We start from the raw sequence: 26686 nt of genomic DNA on the forward strand, positions 1-26686 counted from the left end.
ATGAACTTTAAACATAGAAGACCACATATGATTTTATGGAAGGGATAATGAAGTGGCAATGTAGTGAACTGAGGTGTTAATTTGGAGTATGTTTAGGCGAGGCCTAAAGATGTTTTAGCCTCAGCTGTCCCTACAAATTGTTTATGAAACCAGGCTGGGCTGATACTAAACACTTCAAGAAATGAGGGTCTGATAATGACCCGGTGGCTTCCTGTGGCAAATATGTAAATGTTCATCTCAGTCAACAGATTATGTTACTCATGTTTTCGGGTATATCACCTCACAGAGTTCAAAAGGGAATATATAAATTAAATGGTCCTATCAGATAAAGAAAACTGTTTGATCTGAAACATGTTTCCTCTGCTCCTGCTCAAGATAAGATCACTGCTATTTGTTAATGGCACCTGCCAAATAAATAGATGAAAGATAAGATTATCAGGATTTCTACTTTAGTAAAAGGCTTTCTTGAACTGAGCAATAGTGTTACATTTACATCTTTCTTATTCTTGCCATGCAAGCATACAATGTATAATGAGTCTAATAACTTTCTGGTAACTGCCAAAAAAATAAGACTATTAGCAACACAGGTATTAAAGAAATATCTCTTCATAGCAGTCAAAATTAAATGCTATTTCTCACGATCCTTTTACAAAAGTATGTGATCCACAGTTTTCCCCTCTTAAACCAAATTAAATTTATTGTTAAATCTGATTTAAGTATGTGTAAATCTCTTCTCCAATCTTCTAAGATGTTATGCATCTTGCATAATTTCTTGGAGATTACCATTAATGATTTAGTGGTGCTACATGAAATTTTTTGGTCCTCCAGTCTGAATATAAGCACATAAGACAAAGCTGATTTAATTTTAGTATGCATCCTTTCCTTGCTCTATTTTTTATACTTTCTCAAAGTAGTTAGAACACTGTTGACCATTCTTACACAACTAAGTTATTTTGTGAAGATTAAAACAACAAAACTTGGTGTATTTCTACTCTGCGTTATGCCATTAGTTCATGGAGCTATAATTTCTGTGCATTTTGCTTTCCTTTTTGTTCTAGTATATTTATAGAGTACATGACTTTTTCTTAATATGTAATAAATTCTAGAGGCGAAAACAATATGGCCATTTTTTATTACTAATTGCATTGTTGCTGCTAGCATGATAAAGACTAGATCATGTGGACCAAATTATTCATCTCATCGCAAATATTCACATCATTTTTTGAAGAAAATGTAAGCCAATTTTATGACAAATGGCTTTTCATTACCCCCAAAACTTGCGGATATTTTAAAATTTTAGTTTAGTTAATTTAATACTTCCTACTACAGATAAAAATAAAGTGCAGACTTTTCATGGATTCCTTTGCTAACTAGTGAATATCCATTTAATAATTCCATATTAGGAAGGGGTTTTTTTAATTTAAAATTTCATTTTATGTTTGTTTGTCACTAAATGTGTTTTTAGAAAGTCTATTGTCTGTGTAATACCCACACACATAGTCTCTAGCAGTGCATAATGGGCTTAAGATGTGAAGACATCATAATTGTGCTCTTTTGAGACTCTTCAGTAACTACTTATTTTTGCAACACCATTTATTCATGAGGAATGCATATAAATCCTCATTCTTCAGAAAAACGTTAATAAAGAAACAATACCCTTCCTCAAACAATGTTCAAAATTGCTTTTCCCCAGGGAAATCTTTCTGTTCTCCCTTCCATGATGAAGTTGCCTTTCTGCTTAATTACTCCATGCTTTGCAGTTGCTTTCACTAGGTATGTACAAAAGTCAAGAAAATTAATGCAATAGCCATGGTATTTTCAGTCCAGGGGTATGTTTCCCTGAGTTAGTTCTTATTTTGACCTGTATGGATCTTATTGTTTGAACTTTTGATAAACAGAGCAGCTTTGAACGGATGCTTTTATCAGCCTGAAAGGGAAGGGCTATAAAGGACAGCAAATAGTACCTGTCACCTTTGCTAGAATCTGCCCAGACAAATAGGAGGTAATATAGGCTCATCTCACCTCTATATTGAAATATTCAACTAAATTTAGCACAGCAAGACCAATTAATGCTCTAACCCATGAAAGCAACCCCCTTGCAATCAGCACCCGATTGTTGGGGCTGGTCTGCGAATGCAGGAGTGCATCAGTTGCTCTCGGCCACTGCAGCTGAGTGCAGGGGAAGATCTACCTCACTGGGCTTTGCTCTTTCAGCAGAGCAGATCCTAAAGGATCTTTGCTCTTGAAGGATCCCAAAGCACTTTATGGGTCTTTTTATGTCACTGTAGCTGTCTGTGAACACCTGGCAGCAGTAATATGCAAATTATCACCTGCAAAGCAACCATTGCATGTTACCTTTCACCTGTTTCTCATTTAGACTCATCAGATAGGTTGAGGTGTAGGGTGCTGTTGATATCATGCTGCTCTTTTGCTCTTAATCTTTGAATAAGCAGAAGTTTCATGCACTCAGTAGGCTTTCCAGGGAATCCTTAGCAAGTCAACTTTTATCCTATTGGTAATGTCTTTATGAGATTAGCGTCTAGCACGTAGGTCTAGCACCTGATTTTGAAGTAACAGAGAATTGGCTAAATTCATACCAGGGAGTACAACTTTGCTTGTAGCCCAGCTTCTGACCTTCAAGATTGTGATGGGCCAACCTGCATCTCATGGCTGGATGTAGCTTGTTCTCGGGCTACACCGGTGAGCAGCGGTGATATCATAGTTTTGGCCGTCCCAGCCGCTCCTCCCTATAGGTGTGACCCCTCTACGTTTCTCCACTTCCAACCCTCTAATGGGGCAAAGAGCAAAGTTAGCTGACCTTGGTTGTTATAGCAATAAGTATAAGAAAGAGCCTCTATGCATACCATTCCTTGGTATAATCAGGTTTTAACACTCTGAGAGTGAACAGTTTCTGAACAATATGCAGTTAATTTCAGACTTTAGTCAGTTAGAAGAGGCCCAGCTAAAAAGTAAAATCACAAATCATAAAATTGGTTCTGTTTTATCTCAAACCAAGACAGGTGAGATGAAGGTGCCTGACATTGCCACATTTCTGAAGTGCTGAGGAACAAGAAGGCAGTGCGTGGTAGTAGCTGTACCTCCCTGAGGTACGTATCTGGTGGCTCGTGGGGGTCAGGAGGTGTTGGGTGCGGGTGATGCAGTGAGGTTTGCTCTTCTGGCTTTGCTCTTACTCGGACTCTGGTCTCATGGATTTTAACAGCCTCGAGCAGACATCCTCTTCCAGGGGCCAGCAGAGCACCCTGAAATTCACAGTATTGGCCGTTCTGGGAAAAGTGCAAGTGTACAAGTGTGTTTGGACTACCAAGTACACAGTTAAAAATTGTTCAGATTTTTAGTCCTAAAAGTGGTCTGCAATCAGGTTTTTTTTTAATGAACCGATGTTTGTTTTACCGCCAGGCTGTGGTTGGCTCTGCTGTGGCTTGTGGAGCAGAGGAGGGGGAAGAAAAGGGACAGTTCCCTTTTTGCTTCTTGGTTATTGCACAATGTCCAACGGAGAAGAAAGTGGAACTCCTCTTGGCCTCATGCCGTATGAGCTCCAGCATAAAACAAGGCTGTTAAAATTCCTGGCAGTATAAACGACAACGTATCTTTTATGTAAATAGGCCACATGCTGTAAAGAAATGCTATCAGTCTAAGACAAATCAGTTCAGGTCAAAGAAAACTGTTGCTCTTTCTAGGCGAGATCTTTGGCAGCTGATTAAAAATACTAGAAATGCCTTTTCCAGAAAAAGCTCTTGACTTTATTGTTGTTAGTATATTTTGTTGTCATCTGAAAAAAAAAAAAGAATCCGTTAACTTTGCTTTTGACTTCCTAACATCCGTACCTTGCATTTCCTTGTGATTTCTTATTTCACAGTTCAGTCTCTCCTTTTTATTTTAATCCTGTAGACTTTCTCAGGGAACTAACTCTCTTTTTTGCATTGTCTTTCTGCTGAGCATCCAAGTGGGAACAAATCCTGTACTTAGGAAATGCAATCATCTTGGCAACAAACAGGAGATGATGCCATTTTTTCTTGCTGTCACATTTTTCCTACAGGTGCTGAACAGCTATGTTACTGCACTTCAGATGATATTTTCACACCACAGATTGGTTTTTTTTCCATTTAGCAGTTTTTCTAAACAAAGCAAAATATTTTCATGCTAAAAATCTACTGTGATAAAGTCAGGCTTTTGTGCAGTTATTGGGACACTCTATGGTGGTCAGGAGAGGAGTGCTGTTTCTTTCAGGTTTCTACCTATATGTTTAGGAATGTAAGCTCCTGAGTGTTTGCTCCTGAGGGTAAGAAGAGATACGTGGTATTTTATGAAATTGTAACTGGCTGACAAGATTTACCTACTTCACAAGAAAAACGTGGAATGTTTTTGAAGTGAGCCATTTTTCAGGTAGCTTTGGGTGCTGGTCTCCTAGTTGCATTTATGCAGGAATGAAGGTCAGTAGGACAATGGCAATCTCATTTAGAAGGGAAGTAATGTTTATAATGTCCTGCAGAGTGAATTTCACTTAAAACCTCTAAAATTCAATCCTGTCTCATCTCACACATGAAAATATGAGACTGATGTATTTTCCTGATGGTATTTTTTCACTGTGAAATTAAAGGTATAAAATTTAAAAGCTGAGGCTGAATTTCTCTCTTTGGTATTTCACTATTGATTTGATCCCATGAGCTCCCCAAATGTCTCACCAGGAGAGACAGCAGGAAAATATTGAGGCAGAACCTTCTGTGCATCACCTGCTTTCCCAAGTCCACACGGTTTGCCCTCAGTGAGAACTCATTCTGTTCCAAAGGCAAAATTTGTGCTGTGTGGTCTTGTTTTTTTGAAATGCGGCATGTGACAGAATATTTCCTTATTTAGCACTCAGAGCTTTCTATCCAACCATCCAGCCTTCAAAACTGAGGAGGACCGGTCACTGTCCTCTCTTCAGCAGCACTTTATCACCAGCAACTCTCATCGCACAGCTTTTAGTGAAGGCAAGAAAAGAAAACAACATTGGCAATGACGTTCTCTGGGTTCTTGCTTGTTCTTTCTCTTGTTCACAGTGCTTTCCAGCTGGCGGGTAAGTGCCTCCCACTTGCCTCCTGTAAAGGTGTCTGTGAAAGTTCTTCCATGTCCTCCAGCATTTCTGCATGCTTTATGGTTCTGCAGCAGTACCTATATGTATGTTATAGACTTATAGATGGGGAAGCTCTCAATGGCAGGCAAAGGGCAAGGGCGGGATCTGGCTGAAAAAAGAAACGGACAGAGAAGGAAGCAAAGACTGAATTCTTAATGATTTTAGTCACATATAGCAGCAATATAATTTCACTAACCCCAGAAGATCAGACCTAAGAAAATCATAAAGTATGCTTAATTTTTTTTTTAATAAATACAAATATATTTTAGCAAAATCAGTGAGGAAAAACTAAAGTTGCGGTGAAATGTGGAATTATTTGGAGGATATGGAGATGTTCACAGATGATGGCTGTGTAATCCAGAGGGATTTAGCGTTTACAAAGAAGATCATTTTCACTCACTCTTTTGAACAGACTCACTGAATTCACTGTGATTGACACAGCAGATGAAGTAAAAATTTGTGTGAAATGAAGTTGGATTAACTTTAGTAAAGTTATTGTACAATTGCAGTAACACTATTACTGCCATCCCTTTAGCTGCACTTCTATCGTAGATGTTAAACAGATGTCTTTTGGAAACCTGAATGTTTAAGGTTAAATCCTTTCAGCTTTGTAACTCCTCAGTAAAACCCTTTGTTACAGATTGCCTCAGAGTATGTGTTTTGGTTGGTTTGCTGGTTTTGGGGTTTTTTTTTGCCTATGGTATCATGGCAGACCAGAACAGCTGTTTTCACTGTACTGTATATTACCTAAATTGATTTAAATATTTTGCAGGCTTTTAAAACGAAATTTCTTTAGATTTTAAAATACATTTTAATTATATATGATGCCTAATGATCAAGGGATGTATCAGGGACCAAAACTGACTATGAATCCCACAAGCTTTGGAGGGAAATTCAACTGGGTGGGTCACAAAGTACACCACAAAGCAGCTGAGCAAATTCATAGGCATGATTCATTACTGCTACTGACAAACTCACTGTAGGGCTAAAATTAGCTCATTTTTTCGACTTCACATTGGAGCCAACACTGTAGATGTGATCAGAGGAACTATCTGGAGAGCTGAAGACACAATTTCTGTTACAGGCAGTCCTTATAACTTTCAACATTGTCAAGTGTTGGTCAGATGCCCCTACTATCCGGTCCTTGTTATTTTCTCAGACTGTCATTGTTTTCCCAGTGTTATTCCCAGTTTTACATTGCAATGGCTCATAGGAGACACTGCAGGTCGTGTAGGTCAGCAAGGCCAAGGAGTCCAGAGTACCCCCTGTGAGGCCCAGAGGTGTTGAACCACATTTATACATGTGGATTCAAGAGGGGGAAGACAAATGGCTCGGCAAAGATGGCTCTGACTCCACTAGAAGACCTGTAAGATCTGGCAGGGTGAGGGAAATCTGTAGAGGTCAGAGGTCTACAAAGCTGTGCAGATGGAGACAGGGTAAAGATGAGGGCAATATGATTGAGAGAATTCATGTGACTGATGTAAATCAACCCAACAAGCTGTGCTCCGCTTTGCTGATGCTGCTGACTGCCACTAATCCACAGTATGATGACATATAACAAAGAAATACATATCCCGTTGTCCACTTTACTGCTTTTTAATCAGTAAAATTGATGCTACTCTGTTCAAAAACATCATGTTTGTATCTGATATGAATGCAATTACTCCTTGTTCATGTGAATGGGAAGCAGAATCACGTCACATATCCACTATACATACAGTCTATATTAACCGTTCACTTTCTGTTGTTTTGTTTTACAGACATTGAAATATTTTTAATATATAACAAAGTCAACAAGCTCTGCCTCCAGGCTTCTACTGCACAGTCAGTTAGAACTGCCACTTGCCATCAAGACAATGAATCGCAAAAATTCAGGTGGATCACTGATCATCAGCTTATGAGTGTGAGACTGAACCTATGCCTGGGGGTGCCGTCGAAGGAGGATCAGGCTGTGATCTCCCTGTATCCATGTAATCGAACGAGTGAGCTCCAGTGGTGGGAATGCAGGAATGAAAGCCTCCTTGCAATCCATGGAGAAGATTTGTTTTTCAGTCCTGGCAATGAAGAACATGATAATGTTTTGTTAAAGAAGGGGCTGAGTGCAAAGAATAATTGGAAGATTTATGGGCCCATGGATGTTTTATGCTCCCCGGGATATGAAGGTACAGAAAATTGATTCTGTTATCCTTTGCACTTTGTGATTGTTAGTGTTTTGAATCTTTGGCTCTGACTATTCTGATTCCTCTGGTGACTACAAGAGTTTTAGAAAATCAGTATATTGAGAGAGTTAACCTTGAATTTAATTTCATATTTATGATCAAGTAAGTATTAGGTACATATATATAAAATAAAATATACACTATTTTAGTGCACGTATTATAGTATATTAGTATTATAAGTATTATATATAGGTATTCCTTAAATATTTATTATATATTAGTATACCTATGTACACACATACTTACTCCTACACTATGTAGAAGTATTCTCTAAAGTCACTATAGCTCAGCATACTGTGTCAGTACATTGTTAATAGAGAGTATAAACACTAATAAGTTTCTTATGAAGGAACATGGAAATGAAACTGCATCCTTTAGAAAGAAAAACAGTATGAGTGAGGTGAGAAAGGGCTGGAAGTACCAGTGTAGGCAGAGGAAGTGTGGCTTTTGTGACTCAGCAGATGAGGATGCTCATGTCATCATTACAATTACCAGCGTTATTACTCTTTGTTATTAGATGAAGTCAGGTCATTCTGAATGTCTTTCCCAGACCCAGAATGAATGTTCTAAAAACCACCTAACAGGACGTTTGAAATATTAATCCCCAAGCCTTGCATGTGGGAGACGTTCCACTGTATGGGAGATACCTAAATGGTCACTGGAATAAAACCAGAGAAGGATTGTCTAATCTGATGTTTACTTTTTCCAGGAAGCAGGACATCTATATATTAGTTCCTCCTCTTATGCATTTTATATAAATCTTAACATTGTTTAAAATAGTAGTATCGTAGGGTAGAGCTCTGGAGCCTTATTGACAGTTTGTAAAAGCATCTTAGTCAGAACAAAAATCTAGTTGTAGACCTCATCTATGAAATATTACTTTACATCAGAACAGCACTGCTCTAAAACATGTGTCAGCAGCTTAAGTCTTAAAAAACATTGAAATGGATTTTGTTATGATTATGGGACAAGTAACATGGAAAACACTTTGAGATGCAATTCAGCCATTTTACATAGGATTCACATTTTTCACAGTTTACCTTCATTTATTATTTTCCATACTATGTTTATAATTTTGTTTTCTCAGAGACATTTACGCTGCTAGGAAATGCTTTCGGGGCACCCTGCGTATTCCCTTTCATGTACAATAAGCAATGGTACGCCAACTGCACAGGGGCTGGCCGGTCAGATGGCTGGCTCTGGTGTGCAACCACTGCAGACTATGACACAGACCAGCGATATGGGTTTTGCCCATCAAAAGGTAAGTTACTAGTTGCCACAGAGTTCCTGTCTCTGTGGTATTGGCAAACGAGCACTAGCAGATTATGAACATATTTATAATAACGTGTAGTTTACAAGAATGTGCCCATGCACATGGCCCTGCCCATGGCAGGGGGGTTGGAACTAAGTGATCTTTAAGGTCCCTTCCAACCCAAACCATTCTACGATTCTATGGTTTTAGTGTATGACATATTGCCACATCCTGCAGTGCCCTACACAAAGAAATAACACGTTGCATGAAGATGCGGAGAAAAGTGTGTTCGAAGAGTAAAGCAGCATGCAGTTCCCGGTAATTGTGGTGGTGTTGCTGAGCAGCAGGTTAAGTTTGAGCTCATCACTGTTTCCCAGGCAGGACGTATTCTGTCACTGTTGTACAACCTGTCTCTGAGGACTCCTGTTGCGATGGATGTGGGCACAAAAATGAGTGCTGTAGGAAGCTTAAAGATGAAGCTAACGTTTCAGTCTGTATGATTCTCATGTCAACATTTTTTAACTTAAGTAGGATGTGTCCTTTTACCCATGATGTTTTTAAGCCCTCTTCGTATTGCCTGGAAAGCAATCTTTCTACCCCTCCAGACAACTGCCTCCCATCCCTGGCATTTCTCTACATTTTCGATCACTTTCTAGTTACTCTAGTTGATTAAAAATGTGCTTTTGGTGTGGTTCAAATCCGTGGTCAAATGTGCTTTCCAGGTCCCCACAAAGATACCTAGGGCACTGATCCCAAATGGCATGTGACATAGGGTCAATGAATAATTTTCAAAGCTTTTGAAAGCCAGTCCCAGCTCTCAGTTCTTTTAATTCAACTTCATACTGGCTTTTGTGAATAATCAAATATCTGATTCAATTTTGCATTGTGCTTTACTGAGCATGTATAGGTTTTCAACAGATGAAAGAAGCAAAGATAATTGGAAGAGGAGCACAGTGCAGCTCAGTGCCACTGCAGTGCCCGGGGTTTTCAGCTCTGTGACATCCCGGAGCTCTTTGCAAGAAGAGTATTTATCTAAGAACTGTTTGATGCTAAATTCAGGTCTAGAGTTGGTTCTCACAGCTCTCACTGGGAACTGTTGTCCAGAAAGAGAAGGAGGAGACGTTGCATACTTTTTTGTTTCTAGGTTTTCTGCCACAGAACTCCGTGCAATATCTTTTTCTATGCAACCACTGCCCTTGTAGTAATTCCTGAACTATGTACCTTCATGGAACAGGAGGCAAGATTTGCCAGCTTTACCTGTCAGTTTACAGGCCTTAACTTCCTCCTTCCCCATCCCACTTGTAACATTTTCAGTGCTCTTGAAAGAAGAGCGCAGATGACATTTAATGAGAATGCCACACATAACGAGGACCTGCAAACCATTTTTCTGTGGGTGAGTTACTATCACCCCCCAAATAATAATTTTTTTCCACAGATAAAGACAACACCTGGACGACAGATCTGTTAACAAATGTCCACTACCAAATCAACTCTGAATCGGCTCTCACGTGGCACGAAGCCAGGAAGAGCTGCCAGCAGCAAAATGCCGAATTACTGAGTGTCACAGACATTCATGAACAAGTGTACCTTAAAGGTAAGGGAGTAAAGCAAATCCTGACTTATGTGCAGGATCTGTTCAGCCCACCTTCTCAGCTCAGGACTACTTGATATGGTTTTGGCTAATGTCTATGGGTTTAACTATGTATGAGCAAGAAAAAAAAAATCTTCTAGAATTTGCAAGTTCATCTCAAGATCACTGCCAAGTTCCAACAGAATTCAAAGTATTGACTTTCTATTCAAAAATGTTATCTTACATTAGAACTTCATTGATTTATTTTATTTTTTTTAAAGGGGAAAAAAAAGTGAAATTTACATGAAAATTTCATTTTTGGTCAAAAGCAACATTTAAAAGAAATTGAAAATAAGAGAAAGCAAATATCTTTGTGCCAAAATAAAGATGTGTTTTGCATCAAATGCAGTTTGACATCTAATCTTTTAATTCATTTGTCAAAGTGAAAGATATCAGTTATTCGTAGATCCCAAGTCATGGCTCTACCTACCCATGTATTGCTGGAGGAATGGTATGGAAAAAAAGTCTCTCTTGTTATTTTTAATGGTGAATTTAACTCCTAAGAACTTAAGTATTATTTTTTTATACTTACATGGTACCTATATTTCTACCTAAATAACTCCAATCCTGAAAAGAATTTAGCCTACTCTACAGAAACCCTTTCATTCCAAATTTACTCTGATGCATCTCACTGTGCTCATGTTGCATTAGGTGATACAATAACAGAGAGTTTTTTTCTTTGCTTTTTACAGTAATCAAAGCTTTGGCATATTTCAATTTATCAGATATCCCACTATCTAAATATATTTGTAGTTGGATATTTAAGAATGTAAGTCTTCCTAGAGACAGTATTAGTGACTATTGCTAATAGAAAAGTGATTTATAAAATAATTTCTCTTGTTCTGGTTACATAGAGTTAACAGGAGGTATAGATTCTGCACTGTGGATTGGACTCAACAGACTGGACTTGAGGAGTGGATGGGAATGGATTGGAGGCAGCCCTTTCCAGTACTTAAACTGGGCTCCAGGTAGCCGTGACTTTGATTCTGTATTCCCAAAGAAAAAAACACACACACCTCCAATACTGATTTAATTTCTATTATCAGAAAGATATGCCACGAGATACGGGCATGAGAAAAAGCAGGACTTTAGCATTAAGCCACCAAAACAACATGCATTTTAGCTTTTCTTGATTTAGCTCTAGAAAAAGCTTTTTTTTTTTTTTTTAATAGCAATATAAGCCAGAAACTTCTATGTATTGCCAGAATATCTTAGATCTGAAGGCAATAATATCATTCCCAAAAATATACAGTCTTCCATTTCTCATTTCTAACAACAAAACTGTGAGTGGGTTACTTTTCACTTTTCATACTTTTCATACAGACATTCCCACTACTGGAGCGCGACCTCAGTTCTCACCAAAGCTGGGAAAGGTGTGATCTTTAGGGCTGTCACTTCAGCCAGAAGTGATTTTTCCTGGGCATTTTAGAGCTTAGAGTTCTATTTGCCTTTCAGAAAAGTTAACTTTTTTTTTTTTTCTGTACCTTTCCCAAAGGAAACCCCTCTCCAGATTCAGGAAAACTCTGTGTGGTTTTGAATCCTGAAACAAACGCAAAATGGCAAAATCTGGAATGTGATCAGAAACTTGGTTATGTTTGTAAGAAAAAAAACTTTATGTTGGTTCCCTCAGGTATGTTGATATACGTTGATAATTAAAAGTAGAAGCTGTTTTCTGAATTGCTTAGCATTCACATTGACCAGGATGAGTAGGAAAGTTTTAGTATTTTTCTTGTTTATCTTATAAATAATAATTTTTCTTGTTTATCTGGTTTGCTTTTTGCAACCATTGCACCCTTACTAGGCTGATCTCCAGCCCCGTAACACACAGAATGAAACAGGTAAAAGCAAAGAACACACAACTTGCCCTGTCTGTCTATGATCTCTTAGTCGTGGCTCCTTTTTGAATACACACACTGCTGAGCATGAAAAAAGAGAACAAACCAAAAATTATTCTTCAGAAGACAGACATTAGTAAAAAAAAAAAATTCAAAAGGAAGAAAGATTGACACTTTGCAAACATAAAAGATATTTTAAGTGAATAAAGATTTCCCTGTTGGCGTTTCCCTGTGTATACATCCAGTTGTAGATCTGTCTAGATGACTTTCACTCTATCAATATACCTAATCTTTGTAAAATTCATAAGACTGCTTTATTAGGTGCAGCTAATTTCTGATTTCCCTTAACTGACAAATAAGTACTAAGTAATACAGAAGCTGCTAAAACTAATACAATAATGTCTTTGTTACAGACATTTGTGTATATAAGAACCTTAGAATTTGTATTAAATTATATTTGTATTAAAAACCCTTCATTTTCCAAGCTAAAAAATGCCACATTTATGTTCACCATGTTTTGTACCCGTCGTTTCCTTACAATGAGAATTTCCAAAGCAAATTCTTAGTTTAGAACTTTTGCACAGAATAAGTGAAAATATTCTTGGTGTCGTGTCCTTTGCATGGCATTTGAGCTCCTCTAAGACACTGGTGTTTGTTCCTAGGTGATGTTGGGCTTGTTACTTGCCCAGATGGATGGGTACTGTACATAAATCACTGTTACAAGCTCTTCAGGGAGACGAAAAGATGGGAAGAAGCTTTGACCTCTTGTCAGAAGGAAGGGAGTCACCTGGCCAGCATCCAAAGCCTTGAGGAGCACAGCTTTATAGTGTCTCGGCTTGGGTACAGTGAGTGTTTCCGAGGGGGCTTTTGCCTTTGTCTGTATATAAGAAGTACCAGCTAGCTGAATTAAGTTGTAACAATTGTATTAACATGAAGCGCTGTGGCCAAAGACATGCAAGAAGCCAGAGGACCAGTGGTGTTAGGCTGGTGCAGTGCTTTCTGCTTCAAAACTGATGCCTTCTGTGCTGCAACTTGCAGACTTACTCAACTGTCTTGCCTTGTGCTTTGCTTTGCACGAGGGCAGGAGGACATCAGTCATCCCAGCGAGAAGCTTTCTTAGTGAAAGGATTATGAAATATAGCTTCCATTTTGAAAGAGTGCTTTTTTTTATAAGGGAAAAAAACCCACATTTGTACTGCTTTCTGTACGTTTGAGGAACTTACAGTGTGGTTTTAAGTCACTCTCTGCACCTTGTTGGTCAATCAGCACCCAGATCAGCCGGTTGACAGGTCTCTTCAGACGTGATGGAAGAAAACTACTACAGAAAAGTTTAGCTCTCTACACTAGCAGATGGAAACAACTGCCAAAGCTAGCCAAAGTGGCTTCCAGGCAGGGGGAATTGCCTGGGCTGCCTAAAGAACTGTAGTCAAGTCACTGGATCTAACATGTCAGTGTGGTCTCACCATGGTCTTTTTAATATCCCTGGCAGAAACGTGAGGAGTCTGTAGACATGTTACTACTTTTTGTCCTAGTTAGCTGTTTCGCTTTGTTTTTTTAATGCTTAGAGGTAGTGAAAGCCCTAATTAACTACTGGAAAAATGAAAGATAGTCAAGACAGAAAAATTTCTGTCTTCAGAAAGAATAATTTATCTACTTAATGTCCAACCATACAAGGAGATATTTTTGGTTTCGTATACTTTTCAATTCTGGTATCATAGCTGAGTTTAGTGACTACTGAAGAAATTGTGACTATCCTTCCATATCTTTCTCTCTTTCTCTCTGTCTCTCTTTCTCTCTGTCTGTCTTTCTCTTTTTTCTTTTTTTCTCTTTTTCTTTTTCTCTTTTTCTCTCTCTCTTTCTCTCTCTCTCTTTTTCTTTCTCTCTCTTTCTCTCTCATTTTTCTGAATGCTGCCTAAATTTACCTTTCATTTTCCTTGCTTTTCTTTCGTTAAAAATGCCTAAAATCATAGGATCATGCGCTGGTTTAGGCCAGAAGGAACCCTGCAGATCATTTGGTCCAGCTTCCGCTCGGAGCAGGGCCAGCCTCAAAGTTAGATCCGGTTGCTGACAGCCTTCCCCTGCTGAGTTTTGGAGGTTGTCAAAACCCTGATTTGACTTAATGTCTGAACAATTGACCTAGGGCTGGGGGGCTGGGCTTAGAGGGGTTCTCTGCTTTTTTAGTTTTATTGAAAGAAGCTTAAAACATTCACTCTGCACATTACATAAAAACAGTATTTTAAAATCTGACCAATGCAACAGAACCTAAAGAGTAACTATTCACAGTTCTGTTATACCACCACAGTGCATTAACATTAGGATGGTAATTTACTCTTCTCCCACTGCTATGAGGAAGAGAAGCAAAAATTTTTGATCCAGTGCAGGGATTTCATTGCAGCCTAATTTTCCAAAGCATACTGTCTTTATTATAATATCTATGTGAAAACATTAATTTATGAAATGAAGATGCAACAAACTAAATAATATATGTTTTATAGATTTATGAAAAGGATTATATATTCTAGACCTCAAGGGTGCTATGAAAAGGATGCAGTGGCATAAGATATCTTTTCTAGTTCTGTATTTCCATGTTTTAGAGAAAACAGACAAGCTGTGGATCGGGCTGAATGATCATAAAGTTCAAATGTATTTTGAATGGAGTGATGGTACGCCAGTGACGTACACAAAATGGCACCTGGGAGAACCATCCACTACAAACAACAGGCCAGAAGATTGTGTACTGATCAAGGGCCAGGTAACTTTATTCAATACGTATTTTATTTTAATATTGAAACTATCTTCTTAACAAAAGAATGATGTTCCTAACTATTTCAGCAGCTGTCTATGGCCAGAAAAAGGGATGTGGGGACAAAGGATGAGACTCAAACATGACCTTTAACTAAAAAAAAAAATAAAATAATAAAATGAAAGCATTACTGCATCGCTGCTGAAATTATCTCTTTAAGCTTATCTGAAAGTTACCAATGAAACTATTTGGGCTATAAAACAGGTCTCTGAATGTAGTTTGAGTACATTCTCCGGCTCCTTTTCCTCTGGTGGCAATGGTGGCATGTGGTGATCCCTGCTACCTCCCTTGTGCCTGCTCTTTTGCCCATCGCTGCGTGGCACAACTGCCCATGCAGAACAGGTCGGGGACCAGCTCCCTGCACCCTGTCTCATCACTACCAGCCGTAGCCACACTATCATAGCCCAGTCTACTCTTCCACTGAATGTGAGCAGATATATTTTTGTTATCAACTAGGGTGATTGGATAAGGAAAAAAAAAATACTTGTTTCAAAATGAGAGGAGAAAGAAGATGAATAGTTTTCATTATCAAGAAAGAAATCTATTCATTTTCTTTAGGTTAGTCATCTTAATTTCATTGTTGTTTCATTCTTTTTCCTGCCTGACAGTATGGTTATTGGGCAGACTATGTCTGTGAGAAGAAAGCTGGTTATATTTGTAAAAGAAAACCTATATCACAAATAGCTGGAGAGAAGGAAGTTACTGATGCAGGTTGCAAAAAAGTAAGTATGTAAGAACGGAACAATAATTTCCCAGATCAAATGAGTACCTTGTCCAAGAATCATGTGGAATTATTTGAATTATTTATATTATTTGCATATAGAATTATTTTTATTATTTATTATGAAGTTTTTCTCTCTCTCAGTTACTTTAAATTGTATTAATCCATTTACAGAAACCGCTTAGAAGGAATCTGTAATTCCATTGCAAAAGCTTTCTAATTCATAATATTAATGATTATTGTTCTTCATTCATTTCGAAATGGTATCGCTTGCTTACTACACGATATCACAATTATTTTAAACTTATATTGAAATCCTGATATCATGTACAGGGCTGGAGAACATATAGGACCTACTGCTATTTTATTGGACATGTTCCAGCAACATTTTCAGAAGCAAACACCACTTGTGAAGGAGAACGTGGTTACTTAGCCACAGTTGAAAGTCGGTATGATAATGACTTTTCCTTGGCTTTTAAATAAATAAAGGCTCTATGTTCTAAAATACTTCTGGAACTACTGCTCAATTCTAATACAATCTCAAACAGCAAATTATCCAAGTTACCTACAAGGTCTCTAGTTGAACAAAAAAAGGCCTCGCTTTTCTTTGTTGACTTATCCAGAGTCAGAATCCCATCATAAGGTCCTCTCCCTCAGTGCGAAGCAAGGAAAAGGAGAAAACAATTCATATCAGATTAGACAAGTAGGATTTGGATAAATGATTTTGTTTTCACATGAGTCATTACAATCCCTTTTACAGGTATGAACAAGCCTATTTGACCAGCCTTCTTGGGCTGAGGCCAGAGAAATATTTCTGGCTTGGTCTCTCTGACGTGGAGGACCCGGGCACTTTCAGGTGGGCCAATGGTGAAGCCGTCTCCTTCACACACTGGGATGCAGCAATGCCTGGTAGGTGCCGTGACAGTGGATGGTGGGTGCTCTCTGCAGTCGTGATCCCTATTTGGGTTCGCATTGGCAATGTCCTCTGAATTTTATGCTTTAAGCTTTCAGTATATTTTACAAGAACTGTCAGTTGTCAAAATCCATCTTTTAATGTCAAAGGAACAATTTGAACTTCAGTTTTTTATTAGGATATCTGATATACCTACTCGTAAGATTAACCTTTTGGCTCATCTTCAGAAAGAACAGAATCTAGAAAATTGCTTTCTTCCTCATAAGCAGGAATTACAGGCAGCTCCTGAGACTATCCCACACTCATCCCTCTAGTGGTAATGTTAGCCTGGGAGAAGAGGAGAGCAATTGTAATAAGGATTTTACGTTAGAATCACAAAATTACAGTATCAAAAATTATTATACCTTTTTTTTTCCCCTTAACTTGGGATACTAAGAAAACTGCATTCATGGGATTCTTGTAGAAGCATAGAAAAGAATATTTCAAAATGCCGTGAGGGAATCTGCTCTCCCCAAGATATGCTACATCCCTCCAAGTGATCATTTGTCTAACAAATGTCTCAAAAAGCTTCAGTGACATTATAAAATGTAAAATAAAAATTAAAAAAAAATTGCAAAAGAGTAATTGGTAAATTATCTGAATCTGTAATAAGGAATTGGGAAAGAGATATAAAATTACTTGTGTAAAGGGAGGTCATATTCACAGATCATCTGGAGCTCCCCACAGGAACCAAAAGCATACAAATAAGGGAAATCTAGTTAGTGTTGTCTATCTCAATTACCAAAAGCCTTTCAGCTAATCTGACCTGATACAAGAAAGTTCTTAACACGAATAAAAAGTTTGGTCAAAAGTCAGGGAATAGGTGAGTTTTTTTAATGGGGTTTATTTTTGGGGGACTATTTTTTGCAGAGGAAGACTGTTCACCAACAAAGTCCCATAATGATCTAATGTTTCAAAGCCCATGCTGTTCCACGTATTTACAAATAATCTGGAAGATGCAAAATAATAAGGTGACACCTAAAATCTAACTCTACTATTCAAGTGTTATTGTATGGCAAGAAGGGAATCAGTGCTGCTCAAAGATTTTAAGTAGGAATTAAAAAAATTAAACTGTATAAAATATCTAACATGTTTTTTGTTTCTCATAAAGGAAGTAAGCCAGGATGTGTGGCCATGAGAACTGGGACTGCAGCTGGATCATGGGATGTTCTTGACTGTGAGACAAAGCAAAAATATATCTGTAAGCAGTGGGCAAAGGGTGCAACAGCTCCACCTGTTCCAACTACTGCTCTGGTCCCCACATGCCCTGAAGGCTGGGTATCAAACCACCATAGTAGTTCCTGTTTTAAAGTAAGTTCTTAAATAGTTAAAAGAAGAAGAAAGTCTTTGAACTGCTTGGTTGGGAAAAAAAAAAAAAGTCGAGAAAAAGGAAGGGACAACTTCATTTTGCAATATCTGAGATTGGAATACAGCAAAAAAATCCCACCCAAAACCCAGAAAAAGTCAACCCAAACATGTCCAATAATTATCCATAAGACAGGAGAAACTAAGGAAGAAAGACAAGGTGAAGGGACTGGAGACGAGGGCAGGGAGAAGGACACAGGAAAGAATTTTTTGCCCCAGGGGTAGAATAAATTGAAGCAGAAAATGGATGAAGAGGAACATGAATATCAAGTCCCTAGAAAGACGTAAGCAAAAGAGGAAAAAGTAAAAAGAAGAAACAACGTACTATTTGCAAGATTATTGAGACAGCGATGTTGAAATGCTGTATTAAAATAGCAGAAGCAGCAAAGCTTGCTGTTAGCATGGCTTTTTATATCAGCTGTGGTCACTAGGTTGTGCAAAGATCTCATATTTGTCTGAGGTGTGTGAGAGTTCAGGGAGCAAAGTAGAGAAAAATGAAATCCATCTACAGGCAGCACGATGCTGAAGGCTGGACCTTGCTAAGATAAGCACATTAGCCCCAAAATAAAGCATAAGATGTCACATGAAAGGTTAATTAAACCAGTCTTTATGAAGGACATTTATTAGAGAATTTCAGATGCAAACTTGTATTTGAAGTACAACCAGTTATGCCTAAGGCACAAAAAAGTACTTTGAAAAGAAACGAGGATAGTGTGCAAACACTGATTTGGGATCATGCAGAATAGAAATGTGCTAAGTGTGAGATGTTAATATTTCTTATCACTTTATTTGAATTAATGAGTCCTTGTCTTTTTGTTATGTTTGGGTTTTTTCATTCTTTCAAGCTCAGTTGGAACACTGTTTCCTTGGGCTCCTTTATCCCCAGATCATCATTTTAAGCTTTGGTCAAACTTGTGCTTCTTATCTATTAAACTAGCAAAATGTTAGACATCGTATTGCAAATGTAAAGTGAGAGATGTAAACCACTGTGAGGTCATTCTTTTGCCTGTATCTTCAGACTCCTCCCAGGCCACCTTCCCTCTCTGCCACAACCACTCTCCTTTCCCTTTCTCTGGAAGGTGACTTGGGCCCTCCTGCGGGTAAAACAAATTAAAGGGAATTGTATTCTCTTCTAGCAATTCCTTCCCTTTGTTTGTCACCACCATGCTAACTAGCTAGACAGCTCTAGTGCAAAAATCTTATGAACAGAGTAATTAACGCTATTTCTCTTATGGACTTGTACTTGGCTGTTTCTTTATTTGATTATAACATAGAGAACATATTTTAAAGTAATCTTTCCATAGTGTTTTCACAGATCACAACCAAAAAAGAAATCATGGCTTGAAGCTCGAGATTTTTGTAGACAAATAGGAGGGGATCTGGTCACCATTAACAGTAAAGAGGAGATACTGTTACTAAGAAGCGTAATGTAGTGAGTATCTGCTGTATGTTTATCTTACCAGATTTAAGAGATGTTTCATATAAACTATTATGAATGTGCTTAGATGATTTCTGAAACGTATGGATTCCTCAAAAGTCAAAAAAATCTGTGATAGTTTGAAATGTTATCTGTTCATGAATGTTTTTAACTGTTTCATGAAAAAAAGAATTGTTTCTATCCAGGAAATAAAAAAACCCCAGTATCATGATTACTAGATGTAATTGAGAAATACACAAAATTGTGGGGACTGGTATTTTTAGTAGGGTAGAAAATATGACCAATATTTTTACTTTTGACTCACCTCGAAGTAGTCAATGCTGAGACTGTTTTCTGAATCTGTTAATGCTTTTCCTAAGAAAACAGAACATAAAGGAAATACAATATCAATACTACTAATAAGTCCGATAAATAAGCCATTTCCACTAAACCATAGAAATATTGGATGTTTCTGTGAAGAACATATGCATCTGTATGCCCTTCACCAAAGGTCATAGGGCAATTATGACAACTTCATGGCACTTTACAATGTGTTCTAGAAAGTTTAATATGTTTCTGGTTGGTTTTTGTGTTGATGTTTACACACTGCTCTGCCTTGTAATTTCTGTTAGTGGCACTGGATGTAGCTTTGAAAGAGTTTGGTTGGGTATATTTTCCTTGAATCCAGATGAAGGATTTGCCTGGAGTGATGGCTCTCCAGTGAGTATTTAAATTTTTCATCAAATTTGTTTGCTTAAGACTTTTGGGGTTTTGTACATGAGCTTTTCGGTTTCTTACTGTTATCTTTTTCAAAGAGAACCTCCTAATCCTGCAAACATTTACATGGCTGTTAACCTTTATTATCATGAGTAAAATCGCAGCAACACATTTGAGTACATGGAATTCATCTGTATCTTATTGTGATCTGTAACGTTCTGCACAGCACTCCAACATATTTTCTTTTCCAAGAATATAATATGAACACCTAACGTCAGAATATAAGAATTGGTCATGCCAGACCTGGTATCCTGCCTCTGGCAGTGTCCAGAAGTATCTTAAGAGCTAATCAAACAGCAAGCATATTTCCCAGTATAGTCCTATATCGCCCACTAAGTGACAGCTCAGGGTCTTTCAGAACCAGAACTCACATCTGTAATCTTAATTTATTTATTTCCATGAATTTATCCAGTCATCTCTCAAGCTCATATAAATATCCACAAATATGTGAAATGTTCCTGCAGGATTCCACTGCTTATTAGCTTCCCTTTTCTCCTACTCTCTATTTTCTATTTTTTAACCCAAGCAAGGATCTTTCCTCTTATCTTGTTGCATATTAGTTGCTTTAAAAGTTTTGGGAAGACATCTTGTCAAGAACTTTTTGAAAATCCCAAGTAGGTTATATCAAATGGCTCTTCCTTCCCATGTGGATGTTAGTTTTTTCAGCGGTAACTCCAGTAGGTTTGTAGGACACGACTTCCCTCCCAAAAGCCATGCTTCCGTCCTGATTAACCTCAGCGAAGGGAAGCCGTGAACGATGAATTGATGCACAATACGGTCACCGCCACTGGACAGCCGTTGGACAATGTAATTTTGAACCAGGTCACAGTTGATGAAGTGAAAGCTACCTTGTCTGCAGATGATTAGCACAAGTGCTAAGAAAAGGGTTCTAGGACAAGAGTTATCAGGGCTCATTGAGAGAGCTTTAAACTAGATTTGATTGAAGGCGATGGCTGTAGTAGCTCAGCACTCGTGGGGCAGCATGCTAGTATTTTTGAGAACCAGAAGGCCTACCAGCCCTCAAGGGTGAAAACTACACACTCGACTCCCTCTCTGAAATGCCTATACACCAATGCATGCAGCATGGGGAATAAACAGGAAGAACTGGAGGTCTGCGTGCGGTCGCAGGTCTGTGATCTCATTGCAATTACTGAGACGTGGTGGCATAGCTGTGGGTGGCTATGCCCTTTTTAGGAAAGACAGGCCAGTAAGGTGAGGTGGTGGAGTTGCTCTTTGTGTGAGAGAGCAACTGGAATGTACCGAGGTCTCCCTGGGGCGGATGAAGAGACAGTCGAGAGCTTGTGGGTAAGGATTAAGGGGCAGGCTAATATGAGAGACACTGTTGTGGGTGTTTATTACAGGATGTGGAAGCTGATGAGGCCTTCTACAGACAGTGGAAAATAGCCTCACAATGACAGGCCGTGGTTCTCATGGGGGATTTCAACCACCCTGATATCTGCTGGGAAGACCACACAGGCAGGCATGTACAGTCCAGGAGGTTCCTCCAGTGTATTGATAACTTTTTGACTCAGGTGGTGGAGGAGCCAACAAGGAGAGATGTACTACTGGACCTAGTACTGACAAACAAAGAGGGACTCGTGGAGGACGTTAAGGTTGCGGCCAGCCTTGGATGTAGTGATCACGAAAAGACAGAGTTCAGGATCATGGGCAGTATGCACAAAACAACAAGTAGGATTGCAACCTTGGACTTCAGGAGGGCTAACTCTGACCTCTTCAAGAAACTGTGTGGAAAAATTCCATGGGTTAGGACTCTGGAAGGTAGGGGAGCTCAAGAGAGCTGATTGATATTCAAATACCGCTTTCTCCAAGCTCAGGATCGGTGCATCCCTAAAAGCAAGAAATCAGGCAAGGGAAGAAGGACACCTGCACGGTTGAGCAGGGAGCTTCTGAAAAAGCTCAAGTGGAAGAAGGAAGTTCACAGTACGTGGAAGAAGGGGCTGACAGCTTGGGAAGATTACAAGAATGCCGTCAGAATATGCAGGGATAAAATAAGGAAAGACAATGCCTCCTTGGAATTAAACCTGGCAAGAGATATTAAGGTCAACAGGAAGGTTTTCTTCAAGTATATTGGAGGCAAAAGGAAAACTAGAGAAGCTGTGGGCCCTCTGTTGAATGAAACAGGTGCCATGGTGACAGAGGATGCAGAGAAGCCAGAGTTACTGAATGCCTTCTTTGTTTCAGTCTTTACTGCTTGTGCCAACCCTCAGGAGTCCCAGACTTTGGAGGTAACAGAGAAAGTCTGGATGAAGGAAGACTTCCCCTTGGTTGAGGAGGATCAAGTTAGAGATCAATTAAGTAAACTGGATATCCACAAGCCCATGGGTCTTGATGGGATGCACCCATGAGTGCTGAGGGAGCTGGCGGAAATCATTGCTGGGCCACTCTCCCTCATCTTTGAAAGGTCCTGGAGAACAGGTGGGGTGCCTGAGGACTGGAGGAAAGCCAATGTCACTCCAGTCTTCAAAAAGGCCAAGAAGGAAGACCCAGGAAACTACAGGCCAGTCAGCCTCACCTCTGTCCCTGGAAAGATGATGGAACAGCTCGTGCTGGGTGTCATCTCAAAGGATGTGAAGGAAAAGAAAGCTATCAGAAGTAGTCAATATGGATTCACCAAGGGGAAATCCTGTATGAGTAATCTGATAGCCTTCTATGATGGCATGACTGGATGGATAGATAAGGGGAGGGCAGTGGTCGTTGTCTACCCCAACTTCAGCAAGGCCTTCGACACCGTCTCCCACAGCATCCTCATAGGGAAGCTTAGGAAGTGTGGGTTAGATGAATGGACGGTGGGGTGAATTCAAAACTGGCTGAAAGATAGAGCTCAGAGGGTCATCATTAGGGGCACGGCGTCTAGTTGGAGGTCAGCAGCAAGTGGTGTTCCCCAGGGGTCAGTACTGGGTCCAGTCCTCTTCAATATGTTCATCGATGACCTGGATGAAGGGATAGAGTGCACCCTCAGCAAGTTTGCTGATGACACAAAACTGGAAGGTATGGCTGACACACTAGAAGGCTGTGCCACCATACAGAGAGACCTGGACAGGATGGAGAGTTGGGCAGAGAGAACCTTATGAAATTTAACAAGGGCAAGTGTAGGGTGCTGCATCTGGGGAGGAACAAGCCCATGCACCAGTACAGGTTGGGGGCTGATCTGCTGGAGACTAGCTCAGTGAAAAAAGACCATGAGCAATGTACCCTTATGGCCAAGAAGGCCAATGGCATCCTGGGGTGCATCAAGAAGAATGTGGCAAGTAGGTCGAGGGAGGTCACCCTCCCCCTCTACTCTGCCCTGGTGAGGCCGAATCTGGAGTACTGTGTCCAGTTCTGGGCTCCCTGGTTCACGGATAGGGAACTGCTGGAGAGGGTACAGCAAAGATGATTAGGGGACTTGAACACCTCTCTTATGAAGAAAGGCTGAGGGATTTGGGTTTTTTATTCGGGAAAAAAGAAGACTGAGGGGGGATCTTATCAATGGGTATAAGGTTTTAAAGGGTGGGTGTCAGGAGGACGGGGGCCAGTTATTTTTCAGTGGTGCCCAGTGACAGGACAAGAGGTAGCGGGCACAAACTTGAGCATAGGAAGTTCCACCTAAACATGAGGAGAAACGTCTTTACTTTGAGGGTGGCAGAGCACTGGAACAGGCTGCCCAGAGAGGTGGTGGAGTTTCCATCTCTGGAGCCATTCAAAACCTGCCTGGACGCGTTCCTGTGCAACCTGCTCTAGGTGACCCTGCTCTGGCAGGGGTGTTGGACTAGATGATCTCCAGAGGTCCCTTCCAACCCCTACCATTCTGTGATTCTGTCAGTGGGGTGGCAGGGGGATGTTCTTAACTATGTGGAGTTCATTAGAAACAGTCCATTTGCCTGTTTCTACTCTGGCTGTGTCTAGGGCTTGAGGGGGAAACAAGAGGAAAAGCCCTCCATGGCAAGACAGACTGCCTGATCACTGACGTCTTTGCCCCACTGTAAAAATTCTTACACCTACTGCACCCTATATTTGCACCTCTTTTTAGTGAGAGACAAACTTTCAGACAAATTCATTTTGTTTTTGTTTGCCAATGGAGAAAGAGACGAAAACATCTTTCTTGCTGAAAGCGATGAAAAGAGTAACAAAGATTTCTTCTATAGGTTAGGTACACAAACTGGGATGACAGTTCAAGAAATTCAGGAGGACGCAAGTTATGTGGCATACTTGACGGTCGGACTTATTCTGAGGCATGGGTTCTTTCGGTCTGTGAAGTACAGCTTGACTGGGCTTGTCAAATAAAAAAAGGTAGATCTAGTCTTCTCTTTAAGCAAGAAGTTTAAATACCTTTACAAGTAGCTGCTTCCTAATATAAGTTGCTGGAGAAAGACACAAAGTTTTGAAAACTACTTTTTCCAAATGGAGGTCAACAGTATTAGGTAACATATTGTGGGTCAGGACTTTTTCAAGATGATGAGAATAAATTAATTTATTTCTTCATGTAAATTAGGATGTATAAATAAGCCATGTGTTTTCAAGGGTTTCATAGATTGCAAACTTTTTGAATATTAAGAAGTTTTTGTTTGTATGTTTGCAATGTAGGTATTAAGGAGTTGTGAATTCCTTACAATACTGGTTTTTACACTAACGCAGGTAAACCTAAAAACCAAATACAATATGTTTGTGCACCAAACATATTCTTGCCTTCAGATTTGAATGGATTTATGGCAAATTATGGGCAGTTAAAAGGGGTTGGAGGAGGTGATGGGAGATGGATGGAATCAGAAGGGGTTTTTTTGCCTTTCTGCAGCCCTCCAGCCCCACAGTGATGATGAACCTTCTGGGGCTGGCTGAGCCACTGTCGTTTCCCATGACGTGGGTAGCAGCCCAGGCACATCACTTGCCAGGCATCCCGGGAAGCCACAGACGGCAGCCACAGGGAGCTGCATGGCCCTGGGGCTGCCTGCTTTCCTGCCTGGCAGCCATCAACATTTTGGAGAGTATTGAAACATTTGTAAGGGATATTTTGATTCTACGGGATCAAACATTTTTCCCCAAAGAAAAAATGTTCCTGTAGAAAAAATTCTACTGCCTTAAGAAATTGTATGAAGCCATCTCATACAAGAGAAGACTTCAGGCTTACAGTTTTGTTGGTACGTTTGGCAGTTGACACTAAGGCTGGTCATAGCATAACAATATGGTAAGGAGAACCGATGAAACAGGCCTGGAGCGGTGCTCCAGGTTCTCCTTTAATCTTATTGACTATTCATCTGCTATTGGAAAGGCAATTGTTCAAAGCAGCGGCATTTCTTTTTCTGTCAGAATCAGAAATAACTCACAGTCAGTATATATAGTCATATTTCCTTTTGTTTATGAATATTTGGGACTGAGAGAAATCTTTTATAGAGCTAAAGTAAATCTAGTGGAAATTTTCTCCTGCTTGATAAGAAGACCCCTCTGGAGGATTTTGGTATGGCTACTGATGGATCAGTAAAGGGTCTGTAAAACCAAAGTTTAAAGTGTTTCAGAAAAATCTACTGTGGCTTACAGTCTGGAAGAGCAATTTTCCCTTACATTGCTCTGCACAGGTGTGTGATCCAGCCAAAGCTATGACTTTGCTGGCATGAAGCACAGCTTATGATACAAAATTATAAATAGATGACCATGCATATTGAATAATGTGGAGCTGAAACGTGTGGTTAAGCCTGCTTTCTAGTCAAAGGCAAAAGACTGCAGAATCCTGCTCTGTTCCTCACTCTGCTCCTTGCAGTAAGTCACAAGCTACATCATAAAACATGCTATGGAAATACGTTATGCCTTCTATTCTCTTGTTTTACAGGTGTGCCATTAAAACCTGAACCAACCGACACTTATGGTAGGGGTTTGTGTATATTTATTCATCCTATTCATTTTTTTTTATCAAAATTGTCATTCTAAAATAAGCTTCTGTGTTCTACAGATTTAAGGCTACCTAATTTATCTTCCAGCATATAAAACCACTGCGGATGGATGGGTTATATATGAAGATAAGCTGTATTATATCAGCAAAGAACAGGTCTCCATGGAAAAAGCCCAAGAGTTTTGCAGGATGAATTCTGCAGACTTGGTTGTTGTTAATAGTAACAGCGAGAGGAGGTTCCTACAGAGAGCACTAAAAGAAAATGTAAGAGTCCATATAAACAGAAAACCTACAGTAGAAATGCTTTTGACAGTCTGCTCACAAAACTCAAACTGCCTCAGCAGTAGAGCCATCAGCCTTTGCCCTGATGAAATCTGTCTGAGATGAGATCTGCGAAATTGCCCCCCAAAGTGCCCTTTGGTCCCATGGGATTTGGATTTGGGACCAAATCCTGCTCTGCACCACTGGTGCTGAGGCGGTGAGGCAGGCTGTTGGGAAGAGCGATGTGGGAAGGTGCCAGCTGTGCTGGCTTGGGACATAACTGGTGTGAGGGGGAGACTTGAGGTGGGCGTGAGATGGTGATGCAGTCCCAGCGGGAGAATGAAAGATGCGTACCAGTTTTTGACTCAAGATCTTCTCTCCTACCCCATCCTAAGGGCCCTCAGTGCTGCAGGACACAGCTCTGATGCTCCAGATGAAA

The 26686-nt window shown here is 39.7% G+C and overlaps 1 protein-coding gene across 2 annotated transcripts in view; it reads left to right on the top strand.

Moving 5' to 3' along the window:
* Nucleotides 1-4907: 4907 nt before the first annotated feature.
* The window catches only part of LOC128904908 (macrophage mannose receptor 1-like), a 37049-nt gene continuing 15270 nt past the window's right edge, over nt 4908-26686 (top strand). Inside the window, exons 1-17 of one of the 2 annotated variants that reach the window (XM_054189910.1) lie at nt 4908-5077; nt 6895-7296; nt 8441-8614; nt 10041-10199; nt 11090-11203; nt 11731-11865; nt 12733-12915; nt 14665-14822; nt 15482-15595; nt 15928-16043; nt 16355-16503; nt 17658-17857; nt 19216-19343; nt 19961-20048; nt 24251-24395; nt 25927-25962; nt 26075-26250. In XM_054189910.1, the coding sequence (XP_054045885.1) occupies nt 5017-5077; nt 6895-7296; nt 8441-8614; nt 10041-10199; nt 11090-11203; nt 11731-11865; nt 12733-12915; nt 14665-14822; nt 15482-15595; nt 15928-16043; nt 16355-16503; nt 17658-17857; nt 19216-19343; nt 19961-20048; nt 24251-24395; nt 25927-25962; nt 26075-26250 (2538 nt within the window). In that variant the 5' untranslated portion in view covers nt 4908-5016. The remainder of the gene's footprint in view (nt 5078-6894; nt 7297-8440; nt 8615-10040; nt 10200-11089; nt 11204-11730; nt 11866-12732; nt 12916-14664; nt 14823-15481; nt 15596-15927; nt 16044-16354; nt 16504-17657; nt 17858-19215; nt 19344-19960; nt 20049-24250; nt 24396-25926; nt 25963-26074; nt 26251-26686) is intronic. The other variant, XM_054189911.1, reaches the window with a different exon arrangement.

The sequence above is a fragment of the Rissa tridactyla genome, chromosome 2 (assembly GCF_028500815.1).
Source record: "Rissa tridactyla isolate bRisTri1 chromosome 2, bRisTri1.patW.cur.20221130, whole genome shotgun sequence".
NCBI classification, from domain to species: domain Eukaryota; kingdom Metazoa; phylum Chordata; class Aves; order Charadriiformes; family Laridae; genus Rissa; species Rissa tridactyla.